Raw genomic sequence first — 18,440 nt, forward strand, 5'->3', positions numbered from 1 at the left:
GCTTCAGAGAGTGTATATTTACTTCCATTTAATGCCGTATGCACTGAAACACAAGAGACACATTTATGATCACGCTATTCATGTCAAGGCACACTTTACAATTAGGACCCGCGAGCCCCCCCCCCCCCCCCCCCCCCCCCCCTTCCCCTGCCTGCGTGTATCCCCAGCATATCTCCTGTCTACAATCGTATCCGTTTCTTGTGTCCATGAAATATAAAAAAAATACAATTTCCTTTGTACAAATTTGGTATAAAATAATTTTAAAAATAAAATGAGGTGGGTGGTGCTTTCTACTTCATTACCATTACAGTGCCTGCTTAATACTATTGGTCCCACATACACAACAGTGTACAAATATACACACAACAGTGTACAAATATACACACAACAGTGTACAAATATACACACGTAGCGTGGTGTGTTTTCCGTAGCTAACAAATACACTTTTACATCGTGTGGCAACATTAAAGTTACCGTACAAACTTCTCAAAGCTCCGTTTTAAACACCAGTAAATGTGAGAGTTGTCAAACTGTAAAACACAGGAAACGTGCTGAAATAAAAGAGTTGATCGCGGGAGTTTGCCGCGTTGTGGCTCTCAGACCCAGTAATAATATCCCCAGTAGCCAAAAGCAGCGCACCAAACTCACCTGAAGCCTGCCACACCCTGACCCCAAAACTGTGTAATCAATCGTTACTGTTGCGCCCAGCGGGGGAACTCAATGCACAGGCCGATGCATTTGAGCCGGTCACGGGCCCCCGCTCGGATTTATGTGGTGAAGGTAGATCCCGTAATATATGATGTATAATACTTGAGGGTTTTTTTTTTTTTTTGCAAACACTGTAATTTGAATAAGTTTATTGTCTAAATAGTTTTTCAATTTTCAGATTGTTGTGAAAAGCAGAAGTCCAGTTTGGGAGCAGAAATATAAAGAGGTTTGCTGATGCTGCTGGTGACGCCCTCGTAGCTGCTCGTGTCATGTCAAGTGCCCTGGTCAGACCTGAAATAGGCTCATATTGGTTCTGTCGTTTCTGCTTTGACTCTGCACACCTGACTGGGCGACAGGAGGAGAGGCACTTAACTTAAAAGATTTTCAAGAAGTTTACTACACACTGTAACTCTAACTTCCTCTGACCTTCCTCAGACCTTCCCTCCTTTCCTGAGTTAAAACCAGAAAAGAAAAGCCAGACTGAGACAGCACGCGAGAGTCATATTGATTGTCCAAAATAAATAACAAAGGTGTATTATCCAATGTCCACTGTCCAATTTATTTTCTCGCCTGGCGAGAATATATTTGAAAATACATTTTTGGGTTTGATTGACCCGCCCTAAGAGCGCGGGAAGGAAAAAAAAAATCTTTCTTCGGGTCAATGTGACCCCGAGGAGAGCGTGAGGGGTTTAAAGTATGATAAAGATGTGTGCTGTATTTTGTTCAAGAGAAACAACTGAATCAAACTTTTTTCCTGGCTGTTTCTCTTTGTATATTTTTGGACTGAGAAGTAAAGTAAAAAGTATCCACTTTAAAATCTACTGAAGTAAAGTACTGATAATTTATATTTAAGCACAGTACTATACTTCGTTACGTTTCACCACTGCATATTTGTGTTATACATAAGTTAAAATATAACTTTTAACTAGTACCATCATGGTGATTTGTCTAAATATGGTGTAGTCAAAGTATTCTATTGTATTTTTACTTTTTTCTAAGCAATACACTTGGTAATATTTGCTGACATAAACTTTCTGATGGTCTTTGAGGTCCGAGGGTCAGCTCCAGCTCATGGGCCCCAAAATGAAACTTAAAATCAGGGGGGACAGGGCCTTCTCTGTGACCGGCCCCAAACTCTGGAAAGCTCTGCCCCCCCACACGTCCGAACAGCCCCCACAGTGGAGAGTTTTAAGACCCACTTTTATTCTCTGGCTTTTAATACTGCGTGAGTTGTGTGTTATTTATTTATTTATTGTTTTTTATCTATTTTATTTTTTAGTACTGCTTTTATGTATTGATTTCATTATTTTTGTTCATTGATTTTATTATTATTATTTTATTTATTTATTATATTAGTTTCTTTACGGTTGAAACATAATTCTGCAGATTTTTTTTTTTTTTTTTTAAGTAAAATGTTTTGCATTGCTACGTGAAGCACTTTGGAAACTGCTTTGTTTATAAAATGCGCTATACAAATAAAGTTGGATTGGATTGGATAGTCTACTGGTGTACGTAGACTATCCAGTAACGAATCCAATAACGAAATCAACCAATGCGTTATTTATAAACCTTCAAACTTTGAAATTGTATGATTTATTCGACCTTTATACTCTGAAAATCATGTTCAAAGTAAACAACAATCTCCTGTCAAAATCTTTACAGAACATGTTCAAAATCCGAAAGAGCCAATATGAGCTCAGAGGCACGACCATGTTTATCAAAAAGAAAATTAGAACAAACATTATGAAATTTTGTAAATCTGTTAAAGGGGTGGAGCTCTGGAACAACTGTAAAGAAAACCTAAAATTGTGCACCAGTTTCTTTCACTTTATAAAGAAGTTTAAATGTTTAACTCTGGACAGATACATGAAATATGATAGTTTGTTTGTGCTGTAGAACTTTGTTGTACTGTTTCTGATTTGTTTGTTTGCTCTTGCTGTATTTATGAAGATGAACTGGTGTTAAGATGATGCTCTGACAAAGGAATAAAGGGTAAAGGCCAGTGTTGGGAAGGTTACTTTTAAAATGTATTCCCCTACAGATTACAGATTACATGCCCCAAAATGTAGTTTGTAACAGAATCCATTAAATTACTTAAAAGTGAGTAACGTAATCTGAATATTTTGGATTACTTGATTTGCTGTAGAGAAGCAAAGATGAGGAAATCTTCACATAAGAAGTTTTGTCTGATAAAAGACAATAAAAAAGCCCAGACTTTACTGAACCAAATTAACATTAATATAATATTAATATTATTGATAGAAGAGGAGGAAACACGGTCCATGCAGCATGATTTAGTCCTGTTAAATCCTGTTTTAGACCTCGTTTAGTCCTGGTTTAATCCTGTTTTAGTCTTGGTTTAGACCTGGTTTAATCCTGGTTTAGTCTTGGTTTAGACCTAGTTTAGACCTGGTTTTAGATCTGGGTTAGGTCTGGTTTAGACCTGGTTTTAGACCTGGTTTAGTTTCCGGCAATGAGTGAAATTACCAAAAAAAAGGGATATAGCCCGAAATGTGAAAACACGAAAATACCACCGTGTAATCCATTTATTTCAACAAAGTAACTGTAATCCAATTACCACTCATTAAAACAGTAACTGTAACCGAATACTGTTACTCATAATTTGTACTCTGATTATGTAACTCCGGTACATGTAATCCGTTACTCCCCAACACTGGTAAAGGCATAATAACCTTAAGCTTCAGCCTACACCTTTTCGGTCTGTGTATGTTAAATATGACTGTCTGTGAATTAATGTCAAAATATACCTGTGACCGAAATAAATAAATAAATAAAACATAAAAGAATACCTTATCTTACTTTATACAATAACGCCCCCTGGTGGATCACTTTTGCAACTCGGTCTCATGAAATGAAATGGTAAGTTTCAGTTTCTGGTTATGAGAAAGACGCGCGCTCCTCTTCACGCGCTGTGTCCGTCTGAGCTGCGCCGCACTCGGTTTGATGATCGCGATGGAGACGGTCATACTCAGATTTATTTTAAGTAACGGAGGAGCAGCGATCACCAAGGACCTGCTCTTTAACCTGTGCGACACTTCCACTCTTTTAGAAATCATAAACAACGATGACAAGTTTGTATCGTGTTCCTTCAGCGGGACTCCGAAGATTGTTGTCCGGAGCAGAGTGAGACTGTGCCGGGCCAAAGAGTGTCCGGGCTGCGGGGACCTCCACCTGTGCAAAGTCTTTCTCCTGTCTGGATCCTGCAAGTTCACTCAGCTCAGGTAAATTATCTGCTTATGTTTTCTAATGATCAGTGGAAGAAGTACTTAGTTTTGTTACTTAAGTAAAAGTACTAATACAGGGGTAAAAGATGTCTTAAAATAAATATATCGTTGTCACACCCACAGGAATAATCTGTCATACTCATCTTTTTCAATAATTTAAAAAACTATACTATATACAGTCATATATATATATATATATATATATATATATATATATATATATATATATATATATATATATATATATATATAGACTGGGCCTGGGCTGATTACAGAATGAGAGGCAGCTGTAGGGAAAGGAGGGAGGTGGCAAAAGGAGGACCGGAACAGAGTGAGAAATGGAACTGGGCTGAAAAGGCAGAACTGTGACAGGTTTAGTCCTGTTAAATCCTGTTTTAGTCCTGGTTTAGTGTCCGGCAATGAGTGGAATTTCCGGGAAAAAAAACTGATATTGCCCAAAATGTGAAAACAGGAAAATACTGCTGTTATTTATTTCAACACGATTTCAACACGATTTCAACACATTTATTTCAACAAAGTAACTGTAATCCAATTACCTCTCACTGAAACAGTAACTGCAACTGAATACAGTTACTCATAATTTGTACTCTGATTATGTAACTCCGGTACATGTAATCCGTTACTCCCCAACACTGTATATGTGTATGACGATTTTTCTATCTATCTGTCTGTCTATTTATTTATTTATCTATATACAATCATTGTTTATTCAAAAATGTCATTCAAACCAATCTAAACCCTGTACACTGTGTTTTAAAGATCACACTTTTGTCAAATTGACTCAGTGTGACTGGAAAAATCCCCCTCTGTTAAAATGTAAACATTATCCATTGATTTTGGTGATATTTTGTTTTGAAAGGGGGTTTTAGGGACAACTTGCCCCGTACCATCCAGGGGCACTTCTCTGGGCTGTGGGTAAAGTTACCGTCATCTAATCAGTTTCATTGATCATTACAAGAAAATTATACTTGTTATTAAAAAATAAAGCAGGTTACTTGTAAATAAAAAAAAAAACAAAACATTTTACTTAAGGTTTAAATTGAAAAATACAAAAATAAAATAAATACAAGATTTGTCTTTAATAATGTCAGTTTAGTTTAAAGTCAAGAAAAAAATATTGAATTGCTATGATTCCGAGTTGTTGTAGCCTGTATCAGTTTCATTTCTCCGTGCTCGCTCTAGTTTCTATTTGCTTATTTCCCTATGCTAATCTCCAGCTGACTTTATGGTCCAGAGCCAGCAAAGTTTTCTACCTTTGCTCTCTGCAGATAAGCATGGTACAGGTGGCACTGCTGGAGAATTGTGATGCACATTAGTTTGGTGCCATACTTACAGTATATTAGTACTTTTAAAGGTGCATTATGTAAGTTTTCTGGTGGGGGACATGCCACCTGCTTGTCTCCATGTTTGAAATGTTTGGTGGTAAACACATATATCTAACATTTATTAATTATGCGTGTTTCTATGACTCAAAAATACAATAATCCTCTCTGTGAATAGGGTTCTTTGTCCACAGATCTGACCTGTCATGTAGCCTATAATTGTCTCCCTTGAGTTAGATTGTTTTAATCTCTACCTGTCTCTAGACAAAGCAATAACATCTCCAAGCAAATTACCTGACAAGTTGTGCAATGCACCTTTAAAGCTGCATTATGTAACTTTTCTGTGGATCATTTGCACCAGATGCTGTTTGTTTAAAGGAAACAAACAAAAACATTTCCTGCCTCTACCCTGGTATTGTTTAATATATTTGCTATTGGCAGATACTTAAAGCCAAAGTACTGACATCGGTATTGAAATAGGAAAAACAGGATCAGTGCTTCTCTGGCCATTTTGCTCAGCCCTGAACAAATGTACTGTTTTTTTTTTATTGTGTCCTGTGTTAGGAGAGGATGTCTGTTTTCTCATGATATGAACTCAGACCACAACGTCCGGGTGCTGAGGGCCAATGGTCTGGAGACTCTGAGCAGGTCTGAGCTGTGCCTGCTCCTGCTCCAGAGTGACCCCACCCTGCTGCCTCAGGTCAGTGCACTCAAAGAGATCAGATTTTACACGGCTTTGTTTTATTGGAGCTGTGGTTGGAGATAGATTGGTTAAGTACAGCAACTTTCTCATATTAGACAAAAAGTCTGGTCCTGCTTCATAGAGGGTTGATTTCCCTGCTAATTTGTGTTGGTTGGAGATTAAATATGCACAACTAAACTTCTACAGAATACTATTTTAATCATCATTATATTGCATATTCTGCGATATTTCACCCTTTAAAAAAATATTTCTGTGTTAAACCACTACATGCCCATTATGTTTATGTAATATAATTTAAAGGTCTTATATTACCAAACTTGACTCTTACAAGCTTTAAATCTCACTGTGAAAAACCGCTCTAAACTCACAAAGGTAACACACACAGCTGCTAAAATCATAGGACTCCCCACACCCAACTTTACAGATCTTAACAACAGGGCCATTGGACGCATTGCACTCTCCATAGAGCAGGACTCCACTCACCCACTACAGGAACATCTCACCCCTCTGCCCTCAGGACTCTGGTACAGGGCGCTCAGGTGCAGGAGGACCCGCTTTGGCAGAACCCTGATGCCCTCGGCCATCACATTTTTGAACAATAGGCCCTGCGGAGTAGCCTGATTCATCAGCTGGTGTCACTTCGTAGAAACCATCTGACTTTACAGTGTTAGAATTCGTTCGCTCGACCTAAGCGAATACTTTTTATCATTTAACCAATCGCTGCTATTTGGCAGTCACGTATGTAATGCGCCACTAACAAGGCTAACTGGTATATTACACTTTTCCCAAATCCTGTAAGAAGAAGGGCAATCACGTCTTTCCCCTTGATAAAATTCATCAAACATTCTCTTTATTCTGGCTTTAAATCCTCAATCTCGGGAATCGCTGCCAACACAGAATGTATGTTTCTTCGCTGATTGGCTGGTGCCTGAACTTGCACTTCCAGGGTTCTTGAAAACCATCTAGTGTATTCTGATTCCTGATGTTGTTGCTGGAGAGCAATGAAATAGAGCGGAGGGACTAGGTGGCACCAGCCTGGCTACCTGCTGAGTGTACTGTAATGTCTACTGTAACGTGTCTTTGTGTGTTGTGTTGTGTTGTGTTGTGTTGTGCTGTGTTTTTTGCTGTGTGTGCCAAATGAGCTCTGTGTGTGTGCAATTGAAAGTCCCCTTGGGGACAATAAAAGTCTAAAGTTTAAAGTCTAAGTCATATTATAATGCTGTTACCTCATAAAAAACATACTTGGAGTTGTGTTTTGTTGCAATCATGTACAGTATATCTCCAAAGCTGCAACTGCTCTGCTCCTTCTTGGGAAGTCTTGAGGTAGTTTTCAAGTTAATGACTACTACCTTTTACTTTTAGTTCAGTAGCGATTGGCAACTCCAGGTCTGAAATCATCCAAATAATTCTAGTGAAGGCATATGGAGGTTAAAAACACAGTGGATTTCCACATGACATCACAAGGTGTAACAGAGTGTTTTCATTTTGGGAAACCCTAAATATGTCAGATTTGTGTGTTTAACGTGTGTGAATGAAACAAGACACAACTCCAGGTCTGTTTTTGGTGAGGAAACAACATTATAATATGTCTTAAAGCTCACAAGAATCCATTTTGTATAATACAGGACCTTTAATACTAAAAATTATTCCTACTTTCAAGCCTTTTTTTCTGACGAATTCTCATTTCTTTGTTAGATTTGCCATGACTACAACAGGGGTTCTGGCTCTAGCGGTCAGTGCAGAGAGGGCTGCCACAGACTGCACATCTGTGAGAGGTTTCAAGACTGCAGCTGCTACAGGAACCATGACTTCTTTGCTCCACAACCTCTCAAACTCCTGCAAGAAAAACAGATCCCCGAGAATCTGATGGGCTCCTTAAAGTCAGTGTGTGTGAACAAGGACGCGCTGAGGTTAGCTGACCAAAAGGCTGGTCGAATATATAGAGGAGGCAACGGAAATATGAGCGATAATTTGTCCAAAAGATCATTTTCTTGTGGGAATCTTCTCGGGGCGGTTGATGCTGACATGGATGGAGTCAGTGCCAGACGATCTAACCAGAGACAAAGAGGTAAATTACTGGTTAGTTCTATAGTATATTTATTAGGGATGTAACTATATCCAAATCTCTCGGTACGATATTATCACGATATACATCTCACGGTATGATATTTATTGCCATATTTTGGAGAGGCTGATATGATTGTAGATGGGACACTTTTTTGCTTTTAAAATACCTTGACAAGATTTTGGTGTGAATTATTTCTGCCATAATCCCAAGAATTCAAGTAAAAAACATATTTCTTCATGTTGTCAGCACTGAATTCAGTCATAGGATATGTAGTTCCCAATGTGTATAAGCTGTTGCTACTATAAAAAACATGTATTTAAGCAAAGGGTTTTGTATTTCGATATATTATGACAGCCCATGGTATTAATCTGACACTTTTCACGATACGATATCACAATATTTCAGTTATTGTTACATCCCTAATATTTATATTTGAGTATTTATAGAGTATTTAAGGGTTGTAGAAATTAATTTAGTTAATTTTTCCTTTTTAAATGTCTTGACAAGATCTTAGAGTGAATCATGACGTTCAGAATAGAAAGTATTTGGATTTAAACGTGCTTCTCAAGTCTTCTCAAGCCCAAGTCAAGTCCCAAGTTACTGACCTTAAAGTCCAAGTCAAGTCCCAGTGTCTTAATCCATTTTATCAAGTCAAGTCTCAAGTCCTAAAAATAGTGACTCAAGTCTGACTCGAGTCCAAGTCACAACTTGCAAGTCCCCACCTCTGGGGAGTGCGCATGGGGGCACCTCCAGCTCCATCAACTCTGGCTCCAATTCACTTCACATTGAAAAATTGTCACCCGGGGGATGACAAATTCATTCTGGTCTTAAAATGTTCGTATTAACGTGCTTTACATCGTCCTGGTGTTTTTATTTCACTATTTTGTCCATAAATAAATTCTTATTTCTAGTATGGAACTCAGCTCCAAATTTATTCCTATTCCTATAACTGCTGGCCTCGTGAGCTTCATTTGACTGGAGCCAAATGTTATGGGTGACATCGCACTCTCTTAGTCCAGTTTTTATACATTCTATGTCCTATATTTATGGTACATGTAATAAACCGAAGCTAACAACTTTCAATTCTCAGATAAAACCGAGATCTGCATGTATTTCATCAAAGGACACTGTAAACATGAAGGTGAGAGAAGTGCGCCCAAAAATATGATTTTGAACTGTTTTTAAAATATTGTAAACTTGACCGTTGTGTTTGCTGACCCACAGATCGCTGTTATAAAGCTCATGACAAGATGCCGTACAGATGGGAGATCAGACGGGGCGGCCAGTGGACTCCTATGGCTGAAAATGAGACCATAGAGAAAGACTACAGTGACCCCCAAAACACATACAGGTGAGTGGACCTGGCACAGCATTTTGAAGTACGATATATTGCTAAAGAAAATATAGACGATAATACTGAATGTGACTGACACTATAAGCCTAAAGCAGCATTTCCCTCGAAAAAGTGTTCGATATGTACAGTAATGTTCATGAGCATGAGCAGCAACACATAAATGAAACACTTAATGAGTAATAGAAGTTATTTATTTAACCCTCTACAGTTGAAATCTTATAGTACTGAACTATAATAATAAAAAAGATAATTTCTGTAATATATTTTCTTTCTGTGCAGCACTACCAGTCCTCCTGTGCATTTTGACACAATGACGTGTGGGTCAGATGAAGTGAGGCGTCTCTCTACTGTGAACTCTGTGCTGCAGCCAGATTTCATCCACACCACAGACTGGCTGTGGTACTGGGAGGACGAGTACGGCACCTGGTACCAGTATGGTGCTGTGGTAAGTGACAGCAGTGTTTCCCGCAGCACTTTATAGTTAAGGAGGCCGCCTTGACAACAAGTGGCCCCCACCTTGACTACGTCCCTCCAAACTACGTGAATACTTGCTAAACTACAGTCGTCGCACTGAGTCTCTGCGTCTCTCACCCCCCTCCCCACGCTCCTCACTTTTTCGGACCACCTTGCCTAACAACTAATCAGCTAAAACTGTTGTGCCGGTTTGCCTCAAGGCACCTGCAGCTACAATATTGTAGTTTAGAATAAAATCAAGCCCATGCTCAATAGCTGATGAAGATCAAAATTTTCATTATGAAATTTATCAGAATATGCTTCTTTTTTTGTTCTTCTTTTGCTGCTATTCTTGGACTTTTGGACTTTTCTTCCACTGTGGGACCATTAAAGTTTATTCTTGTTTCCTTTATTTCAGTCGAGTGAGCATCGCATGGCCAGCATCACCAGCAAAGACCTGGAGGAGATGTATGTGAGCAAGGAGAAGGATGTTGTGGAGTTCTCTGCAGGATCACATAAATATTCAATCAATTTGCAAGGTAAAGCTAAACTGGCTAACTTGTTCTACACATTATCAGTCTGGGATGGCCCTCGCTGAAAGTGACTGTAAAAAGCAGAATGTCATGATGAATATTTAAATCACAGCAGCGGAACAAAATCAAAATCAAGCTTTTGTTACATCCAGTTGAGAGAAAATCCCAGACATCTTCCTTGTCCACAAATGCACATAGAGCTTGCCTTCTGAATGTTTTTTCAAAAACAAAACAATGCTCATATTGATGCTAAAACTTAAGGTTAAGTATGTACATGTCTTCATTCTCTAGTCAAACTATGCAAAAAGAAAAATTAACAGACCAAGACTAACCCAAGTCTAATGTAATACTTAAAATAGACTAGTCTGTTTTGAGTTCAAAAACATTTCTGAACAATGGAGAACTTTGAGGTTTGTCAGTAGATATTGTGATACTGATAATTGTGAGATATATTGTGCAGCCCTAGTCAACAGTACAAAATGTTTCATCAACAAACAGCCATAGTTTCTCTCTCTGTTTTCTCAGACATGATTCAGACAAACTTAAAGTACAACACCAAGAGGCTGGTGAGGAGGAGACCGAAGTTTGTCTCTGCAGCTGAAGTCCAGACCACCAGGTACAGTCAGTGTTGGGACGAATACTTTGAAATTGTGTTACAAAAAACAGAATACCTGCATTAAAATGTATTGTGTAACATTCAGTTACATGGTCCAGTCAGAGTACTGTATTCTGAGTACTTTACAATACTTTTACATTAAGGTACACCACGAGTGAAAAGTTTGGACACACCTTCACACACACCATTCAGTGTTTCTTTCTTTATGTGTATTACCTTCTACATTATGGAATTGTGTAGAAGAGAAAATTTTGTCTTGAGATCTTCACAGTTGCCACCCTTTGCTTTGTCGACAGTGCTGCTTCTATATATTCAAGTACACACAGAAGACATTAAAGTAATCCAACTACATAAGGGGGTATTCCATCAAAGCTGCTCAACAAGTCCAGGCTTATCCTGAAATCTTGAACTGAAACGAGCTGCGCTTTGTGCAATCTCCCAGTGACTCCAGATTAAAGAAGCAACAGCATCACGGAAAATGAGCTCAAAGTGTGATGTTTTTTATGATCTGACTAAACCAGAGAGGCGCCAAAGCACGCACGACAGTTTGATTTGGGACACATTCATTTTGATCCAAGGAACAAGAGGAAAGAAGCAACTCCAGTCGAGGAGTGCACAGAGACAACCCACTGAAAACCAGTCCAGTCCATCCTCAGAGTCCACACAGCGTCTGTGCGTCAAAGCTGCACTGGCTTTCACAACAGTCACACGTGAAAGATCATTTTAATGAAATAATGGCCGTGGAATTTTATATGGATTGTGTCTTTTTGCTAAGTGCAGTGTCCACAGACACTTTTTAAACTATATCAAGCAGCGACAAAAAAAAACATTCTTGGAGACAAAGTTGAAATAATCTGGACAGTTAGCCTGGTCCTGACCAGGTTTGTGTCCATGTGCTTGCAGCGTCACCTTTTGGTGAGACTCTTTGGTGCAGTGGAATAGACGATTTGACGAGCCTGGATTGCTCAAACAGGCCAGGCTTTGGCTTTAGCTCGCTCTATGGAACTCTGCATATATACAGACCACTCCACTTATGCTAATGAAGCCATTCATCTGCACTGAGCTATAAACAGGAACCAGATGTTTAGAAATGTACAAGGTGAAGTTTAGAGAAGTAAGAAACTGTGAACAGCACATGATGGAACTTTTAAAAATAAATGTATTATTGTTTCTCTCGTAGAAAACGTCCAGCAAACTCTACTGCTGTACCAGACTACTGGGACAAGACACAGATCTCCCAAACAGGATACAAGGTAAAAAAAAAAACATATTTGTCCATGAAAGTCCAGCTGAATGCATAGACAAGGTCTGTTGTATATGTAGACTGGTAGTGTAGATATCAGTTTTAACAGTCACAGTCTCAAACATGTTCAGTGTCACTGATTGTGGCTCATAATTTATTATATTTCTATTATTTTTCCACATATTTCCTTGCAGAGAGTGATTGTGCCGCCCTCCTCAGACGAATATAAAGAGATCCAAGAGCTTTTCTCTCAAACCATGACGACTTTTAACATTATCCAAATCGAGAGGATTCAGAACAAAGCACTGTGGGAGGCCTTCCAGCTGTATGTATTTTTATTGTATATTTAACTTGTAATTGTAAGTTAATAATTAAAATAATAGTCAAAGAGGGGTATTGTGCAAAATTTACTTTTTGGGTTAGGGTTTCTAAATGTTTTTGTCATCAAAAACATGCCTGAGGAGATTTTATGCCATTCATGCATGTTAGAATAATATAGCAATCTCTCCCGGGCCCTATTTGAACCTTCACTACAGTTAGCAGTACGATTCTGTCCAAGACTCAACTAAGAGGCCTACGTCATCTATGCTCCAGCACAGCAATTCTCTATAGATATACAAAAGCATGATACAAAACAATTCACTATAACTGAATATACTGGTGAATATAGCATTATATATTTTGTGTTTGCAATGAATACCCCATAGAAGTGTAGTAGATTAAAAGATTTTGTTTGCTATTGTGTTATAAGGCAAAAGATTCACATGAAGAACAACAACGGCAGAAAACCAGTGTTGGAGAAGAAGCTTTTCCATGGAACAGATCCTAAGTTTGTGGACACTATTTGTGCCACAAACTTTGACTGGAGAGTGTGTGGAGTCAATGGGACGTCTTTTGGCCAAGGTGAGTTATTCAAGACAAGGCGAGGCAAGTTTATTTGTATAGCACAATTCATACACAAAGTAAGTCAAAGTGCTTTACAAAATAAGAAATACAAAATAAGAAATACATCACAATAAAACATACATAATCATGATAAAATTAAAAAGAGAGAGAGAAGAGTGCAGAATGAAACACTTTCAGTCATGTGCAGCTAAACAGAACAGTTTTGAGCCTGGATTTAAACAGCGTCACAGAAGAGTCTGTCTCACATGTTCAGGAAGACTGTTCCAGGTTTTAGCTGCATGAACCTGAAACGCTGACTCCCCTTGTTTAGTTCCTGACTCTGGGCACCAGCAGGAGGCCGGTCCCTGAGCTCCTCAGAGTGCGAGATGGTTCATATGACACTAACATGTCACAGATGTACTTTGGTGCTCGGCCATGGAGAGACTTGTACAAGCAGAGCTGCTTTAAAGTCTCTGAGGCACAGGAAGCCAGTGCAGAGACCTGAGCACAGGACTTATGTGCTCGTACTTCCTAGTTCGAGTAAGGACCCGAGCTGCAGCGTTCTGGATGTTCTGCAGCGTCTCACAGCTCGTTTGGAGAGACCAGTGAGCAGGACAGTACAGTAGTCTAACCTACTGGAGACAAACACATGAATAAGTCTCTCCAAGTCTGCTTTAGACAGTAAACCTTTGATTTTTACTATGTTTTTAGGTGGTAAAATGCTACAGATGTTATTGATTTGATGTGGCTGTTAAAATCCAAGTCTGAGTCCATTATTACCCCGAGATTTCTTGCCTGATTTGAAGGTTTCAAAGAGAGAGAGGCTGGAGGTGACTGCTGACACTGTCTCTTTGTTTCTGTGGGTCAAAGTCTATGACTTCTGTCTTGTCTGAGTTTAGCTGGAGAAAGTTGTTTTGCATCCACACACTGTGCTGACTATGTGCATCCACTAGGGGGACCCAAAGCTTAATGTTTAGCCTGAATCAATCTGTGTCTGGCCAATCAAACAAACAAACATGACTGTTTACAAAGGAAAAGGTGAGAAAGATAGATTTTGTTCTTGGATGAGTTGTGTTTTTGTTTCATTCACACATGTTGAACACACAAACCCTGCATATTTAGGTTGAGTTCTTTTTTCAGATAGAAAACACTATGCTCCACCTTGTGATGTCACACAAAACACAACTCCAGGTTTTAATGAGCTCACAAGAGTCAATATGCATACTATAGTACCTTTTAAGTTGAATTTTAGTGAAAATTCAGTACAACTGTTTAAGTTTAATGATCTTTCACTTTCTAATTCCAGGAAGCTACTTTGCCCGGGACGCCTCCTACTCCCACCGCTACACTGGAGACTCCGACCCACGTTCCATGTTCGTGTCTCGAGTTTTGGTCGGAGAATTCACCAAAGGTTCTTCAGAGTACAGACGCCCTCCTTCTAAAGACGGAGGAGACGTGAACCTGTTTGACAGCTGTGTGAACAACATCACCACGCCATCTATTTTTGTCATATTTGAGAAACACCAAATATATCCCGAATACTTGCTGCAGTATGAACCAAAGAGCTCAAGTGAAATACAGTTAAACAATACACTTCTAAAAATAAGACACCTAAACAGTGCCAGGTTGTCTCATCGTAACACTGGCATTGCAGATTCTGTCTCAGTGCCAACTTCAGCAACCACCACACTGGTATCAACTCCATTCTTATCAGCACTGCAACTGCAATCAGAAACAAGGCCTCCTATACCGAGAAAACCATTACTTAAACATGTGATATCAAATCCTACATCACAACAGGAACAACTATCAGAAGCAACAGAAACAAATACCACTTTAACAAGAATGAAACATCTAATATCAAATCTCAGATCACAACAGGAACAACAATCAGAAGCAACAGAAACAAGGTCCACTATAACCAGAAAACCATTAATTAGACAAGTAACTACATCAGCTGGAGATTTAGATGTAGCCTCGTGGAGAACCGCCATAGAAAAGCCAAAACCAGCGTCTTATAGTGAGCGTAACCTTCGAACTGAAGAGGCAGCCTCGTGGAGAACCGCCGCCATAGAAAAGCCAAAACCAGCGTCTTATAGTGAGCGTAACCTTCGAACTGAAGAGGCAGCCTCGTGGAGAACCGCCGCCATAGAAAAGCCAAAACCAGCGTCTTGGAGTGACCGTAACCTTCGAACTGAAGAGGCAGCCTCGTGGAGAACCGCCGCCATAGAAAAGCCAAAACCAGCGTCTTGGCGTGACCGTAACCTTCGAAATGAAGAGGCAGCCTCGTGGAGAACCGCCGCCATAGAAAAACCAAAACCAGCGTCTTATAGTGAGCGTAACCTTGCCTGTTCTGACCCAAAACCTGTTGTTATTCCGAGTTGTTTCACCTCCTCACTGCATCCTTCTCAATCAGTTGTTCCACCGAGTCAATCCTCTACTTCATCATTTGCGGATTTGCTGGAATGGGCAAAAAAAAATATGGGTTAAAGTGCGTGTAGCAGATTAAACCACACATTTTACTAAAGCAAAGTCGTCATTGTGTTTCTAGAGCCCATATTACATTATTATATTACATTACATTATAGTCAACTTTTTTTCTTTTTTGTGTTTATTAAATTGGTGTTCGCTAAAAAAAAATAAAGTCTGTGTGCAACCTCCGTTCTCCACAGATCTGACCTGGAATTTGGGCTAATAATGCCACCTGTCAGTATCTAGAGATCTAGAAACGCACAGACAGATGTTAAATGCCTGTTGAACATTTCAGGCAAAGCAATACGTATCTATGGAAAGAGGCATGTGCCAGTCCTTCCACAGAAAAGCTATGTAAATAATATAATGGTTAAGTAATAAATGGGAAAACTTAAAAAAAAAAAAAAAAAAAAGGTGTGCTTTGTAAAAAGTGAAATGGTAATACTAATAAGAATAAATAAATAAATAAATGTGTATTTTGATAGTAAAAATGTAATTTGCTTATAAAACCTTTATGGTGTTTTCTGTATGGAATTTTTATTTTTCAAAATACTTGTTCTTGTAAAACACTTGTATTTACTCAGGAACCTGCCATTTCATTTATTTGTTTGTTTCATATTTGACCTTTGGCATAATTCATAAAATGCTTTCATTTCTTTTTTATTTACCAATACTGATAAAGAATGTTATGGATCTTTTTTATGTAAGTGATTGAAAAGGTCTGCAGCACTTGTACTTGTAGAGGATTGTTTTGATTGTCGATTGTGTGAGTCAGAATACATGGAATTGTCTCGCCAAAAAAAAAGAAAATCGGATTTTCTACAAGAAGCATTGTGTGGGTTTCCCTGTCAAATCCAGAATCATCTCTCTGGTTCATTCCCTTTAAGTATTTCTTCTAGAAAGTCTTTTGCCACATTTGGTGGCACGTATGGTATAAAACATCTGTGTCAAATGTCCAGAGCTAGCTAGTATTGTCACTTTAAAGCATTGTTTCCCAAAGACTGGGTCACGACAGATATTTTTGGGGGGTTGCCTTGTCACGATCTGCATGTACCTTAGGTTTGCAATATACAGTTCTGCCTGTACGCCTGATCTGCTGCTGCCCTCTCCTCCTGCACCCTGGACTGAAACACGCAACAAAAACGCCCACCTGTCTCATTAGAAATGTTGAAATGTTAAGGCATGCTTTGCATAATTTGTCATCTTTTTGTAATAATTTTATTGTTCCAATATTGCTGCTTCAATTGAGTGTTGAAAGGAAAAGAAATGTTCTACATTTAATGTCCAAATAGGCGACTTATAGAACCTTTTATTGCTGCTTCAATTACGTTTTTCATTGTTTAAAACTTGAGAAATATTAATTGTTCAGAGAGACAATAAAATATCCTCATTAATGTTCAGTAATGGTCAGATCCTCCTTTATTTTGTGATTTATGAATAATGTCTATTGACTTGGGTCACAAACATTTGTGACTTTGAAAATATGGGTCCCCAGAAAAAAGTTTGGGAAACCCTACTTTAAAGGAGATTTATAACGTAACAGTGTCCCTAAATTATTGGACATGATTTATGATTATAATTTGGTGTTTGGTTCAGAATACAGCTATCAGAAAGAAGAATGAGCCTCACATGACTCTTTCATTTGGGTTTGCAGTTTCAATGATGAGTTAAACACAAATGGCCTCTTTCTTATCCGAATCCTCAAGACCTAAACCCTCGCGCCTGCATCATTAGTCAGTGCTCTGTCCTAGTGCCACCGGATTTCATTTCTGTCCAGCCACTAGGTCAGGAATCGGAATACACTAGACGGTTTGCAAGAACCCCGCAAGTGCAAGTTCGGGCACCAGCCAATCAGCAAAGAGCCATACTTTCTGTGTTGGCAACGATTGATGAGGATTTAAAGCCGGAACAGAGAGAATGTTAGGTGAATTTTATCAAGGGGAAAGACATTATTGCCCTTCTTCCATTGGGATTTGGAAAAAGCTCAATATATCAGTTAGGCTCGTTAGCGGTGCATTACATACGTCACAACCAAATATCAGCAGTTGGTTAAAAAGTACCTGCCTACCGTCGAGCAAATGAATTCTAAACCACAAAGTGAAGAAAGCAGGTTACATGATGTTCCTTTAAAGAGTTAAATTTGATGGTTTTAAACTTTACCCTTTCTCTCTTTGCATCTGTTTCCTTCTACTTCATTACAGTGAGGTTTGTCTTTAGCCATCAGACCCACAGCTGAGCCCTGCAGGACGCACAGCCCCAGTGACGCTCAACATCCTGTGACATTCACCCACATCTACATCTGCTTCCTGTTTGGACCAGGTTCATTATAACCAAGAGGTCTGGAGGCTGCGTATACACTCACGCACTTCATCAGAATCAGGACAAAACTGAGACTAAAGGTGCGTTCAGACTTGTCCAGTTTAGTCCAGATGTAGACTTAGTTTAATCCTGTTCTAATCCTAGTCTAGTCTTGTATTAGTTCTGAATTTTACCCAGTTTTAATGCGGTCTGCACCCTAAAGTTTGGACATACATTCTCATTTATTCTCTATTTTTTTCTTCGTTATGTTTATGCAAAGAAAATATCCACCCTTTGCTTTGTCGACAGCGCTGCAAACACTTCTCACAATGAGCTTTAGGATGAAATTTATTATTAATTTGTACGACCATAAATTAAAACCAGAATTCTTCTTACTTTTTCATTCGTATTACTGTTTACTTTGTATGTTCATAAATGATAAACTTGAGTGCCTTCTTCATCACTATTGTTAGGTTTGTAAACGAGCCATAAACGAAGATATATTTCTGCGTGTATGTA

General features: G+C 38.9%; 1 protein-coding gene across 2 annotated transcripts; it reads left to right on the plus strand.

Annotated features, from left to right (window-relative positions):
* The first annotated feature begins 3,611 nt into the window (after nucleotides 1-3,611).
* si:ch73-252i11.1 (uncharacterized protein LOC553517 homolog) lies at nucleotides 3,612-17,023 on the plus strand. Of its 2 annotated transcripts, XM_055153303.1 has the most exons (13): nucleotides 3,612-3,950; nucleotides 5,861-5,996; nucleotides 7,695-8,067; nucleotides 9,158-9,208; nucleotides 9,292-9,418; nucleotides 9,701-9,866; nucleotides 10,293-10,413; nucleotides 10,933-11,023; nucleotides 12,204-12,276; nucleotides 12,461-12,591; nucleotides 13,018-13,169; nucleotides 14,458-15,122; nucleotides 15,432-17,023. In XM_055153303.1, the coding sequence occupies exons 1-13, from the start codon at nucleotides 3,673-3,675 to the stop codon at nucleotides 15,639-15,641; spliced, it is 2,574 nt and encodes an 857-aa protein (XP_055009278.1). In that variant the 5' UTR covers nucleotides 3,612-3,672; the 3' UTR covers nucleotides 15,642-17,023. The 2 variants fall into 2 exon arrangements, with proteins under 2 accessions (XP_055009278.1, XP_020789573.2); XM_020933914.2 differs by having other exon boundaries at nucleotides 14,458-17,023.
* The last annotated feature ends 1,417 nt before the right edge of the window (nucleotides 17,024-18,440 follow it).

Source organism: Boleophthalmus pectinirostris, unplaced genomic scaffold (assembly GCF_026225935.1).
Source record: "Boleophthalmus pectinirostris isolate CB_2022bp ecotype Guang Dong unplaced genomic scaffold, ASM2622593v1 HiC_scaffold_18, whole genome shotgun sequence".
Classification (NCBI taxonomy): Eukaryota; Metazoa; Chordata; class Actinopteri; order Gobiiformes; family Gobiidae; genus Boleophthalmus; species Boleophthalmus pectinirostris.

Bases quoted from the DNA above. Each gene is read 5' to 3' on its own strand.
- si:ch73-252i11.1 (XM_020933914.2), top strand. From the start codon at position 3,673: ATGATCGCGATGGAGACGGTCATACTCAGATTTATTTTAAGTAACGGA. The intron at 9,209-9,291 runs GTGAGAGAAGTG...GCTGACCCACAG, and splicing joins AGGACACTGTAAACATGAAG to ATCGCTGTTATAAAGCTCAT. The intron at 13,170-14,457 runs GTGAGTTATTCA...TTCTAATTCCAG, and splicing joins TGGGACGTCTTTTGGCCAAG to GAAGCTACTTTGCCCGGGAC.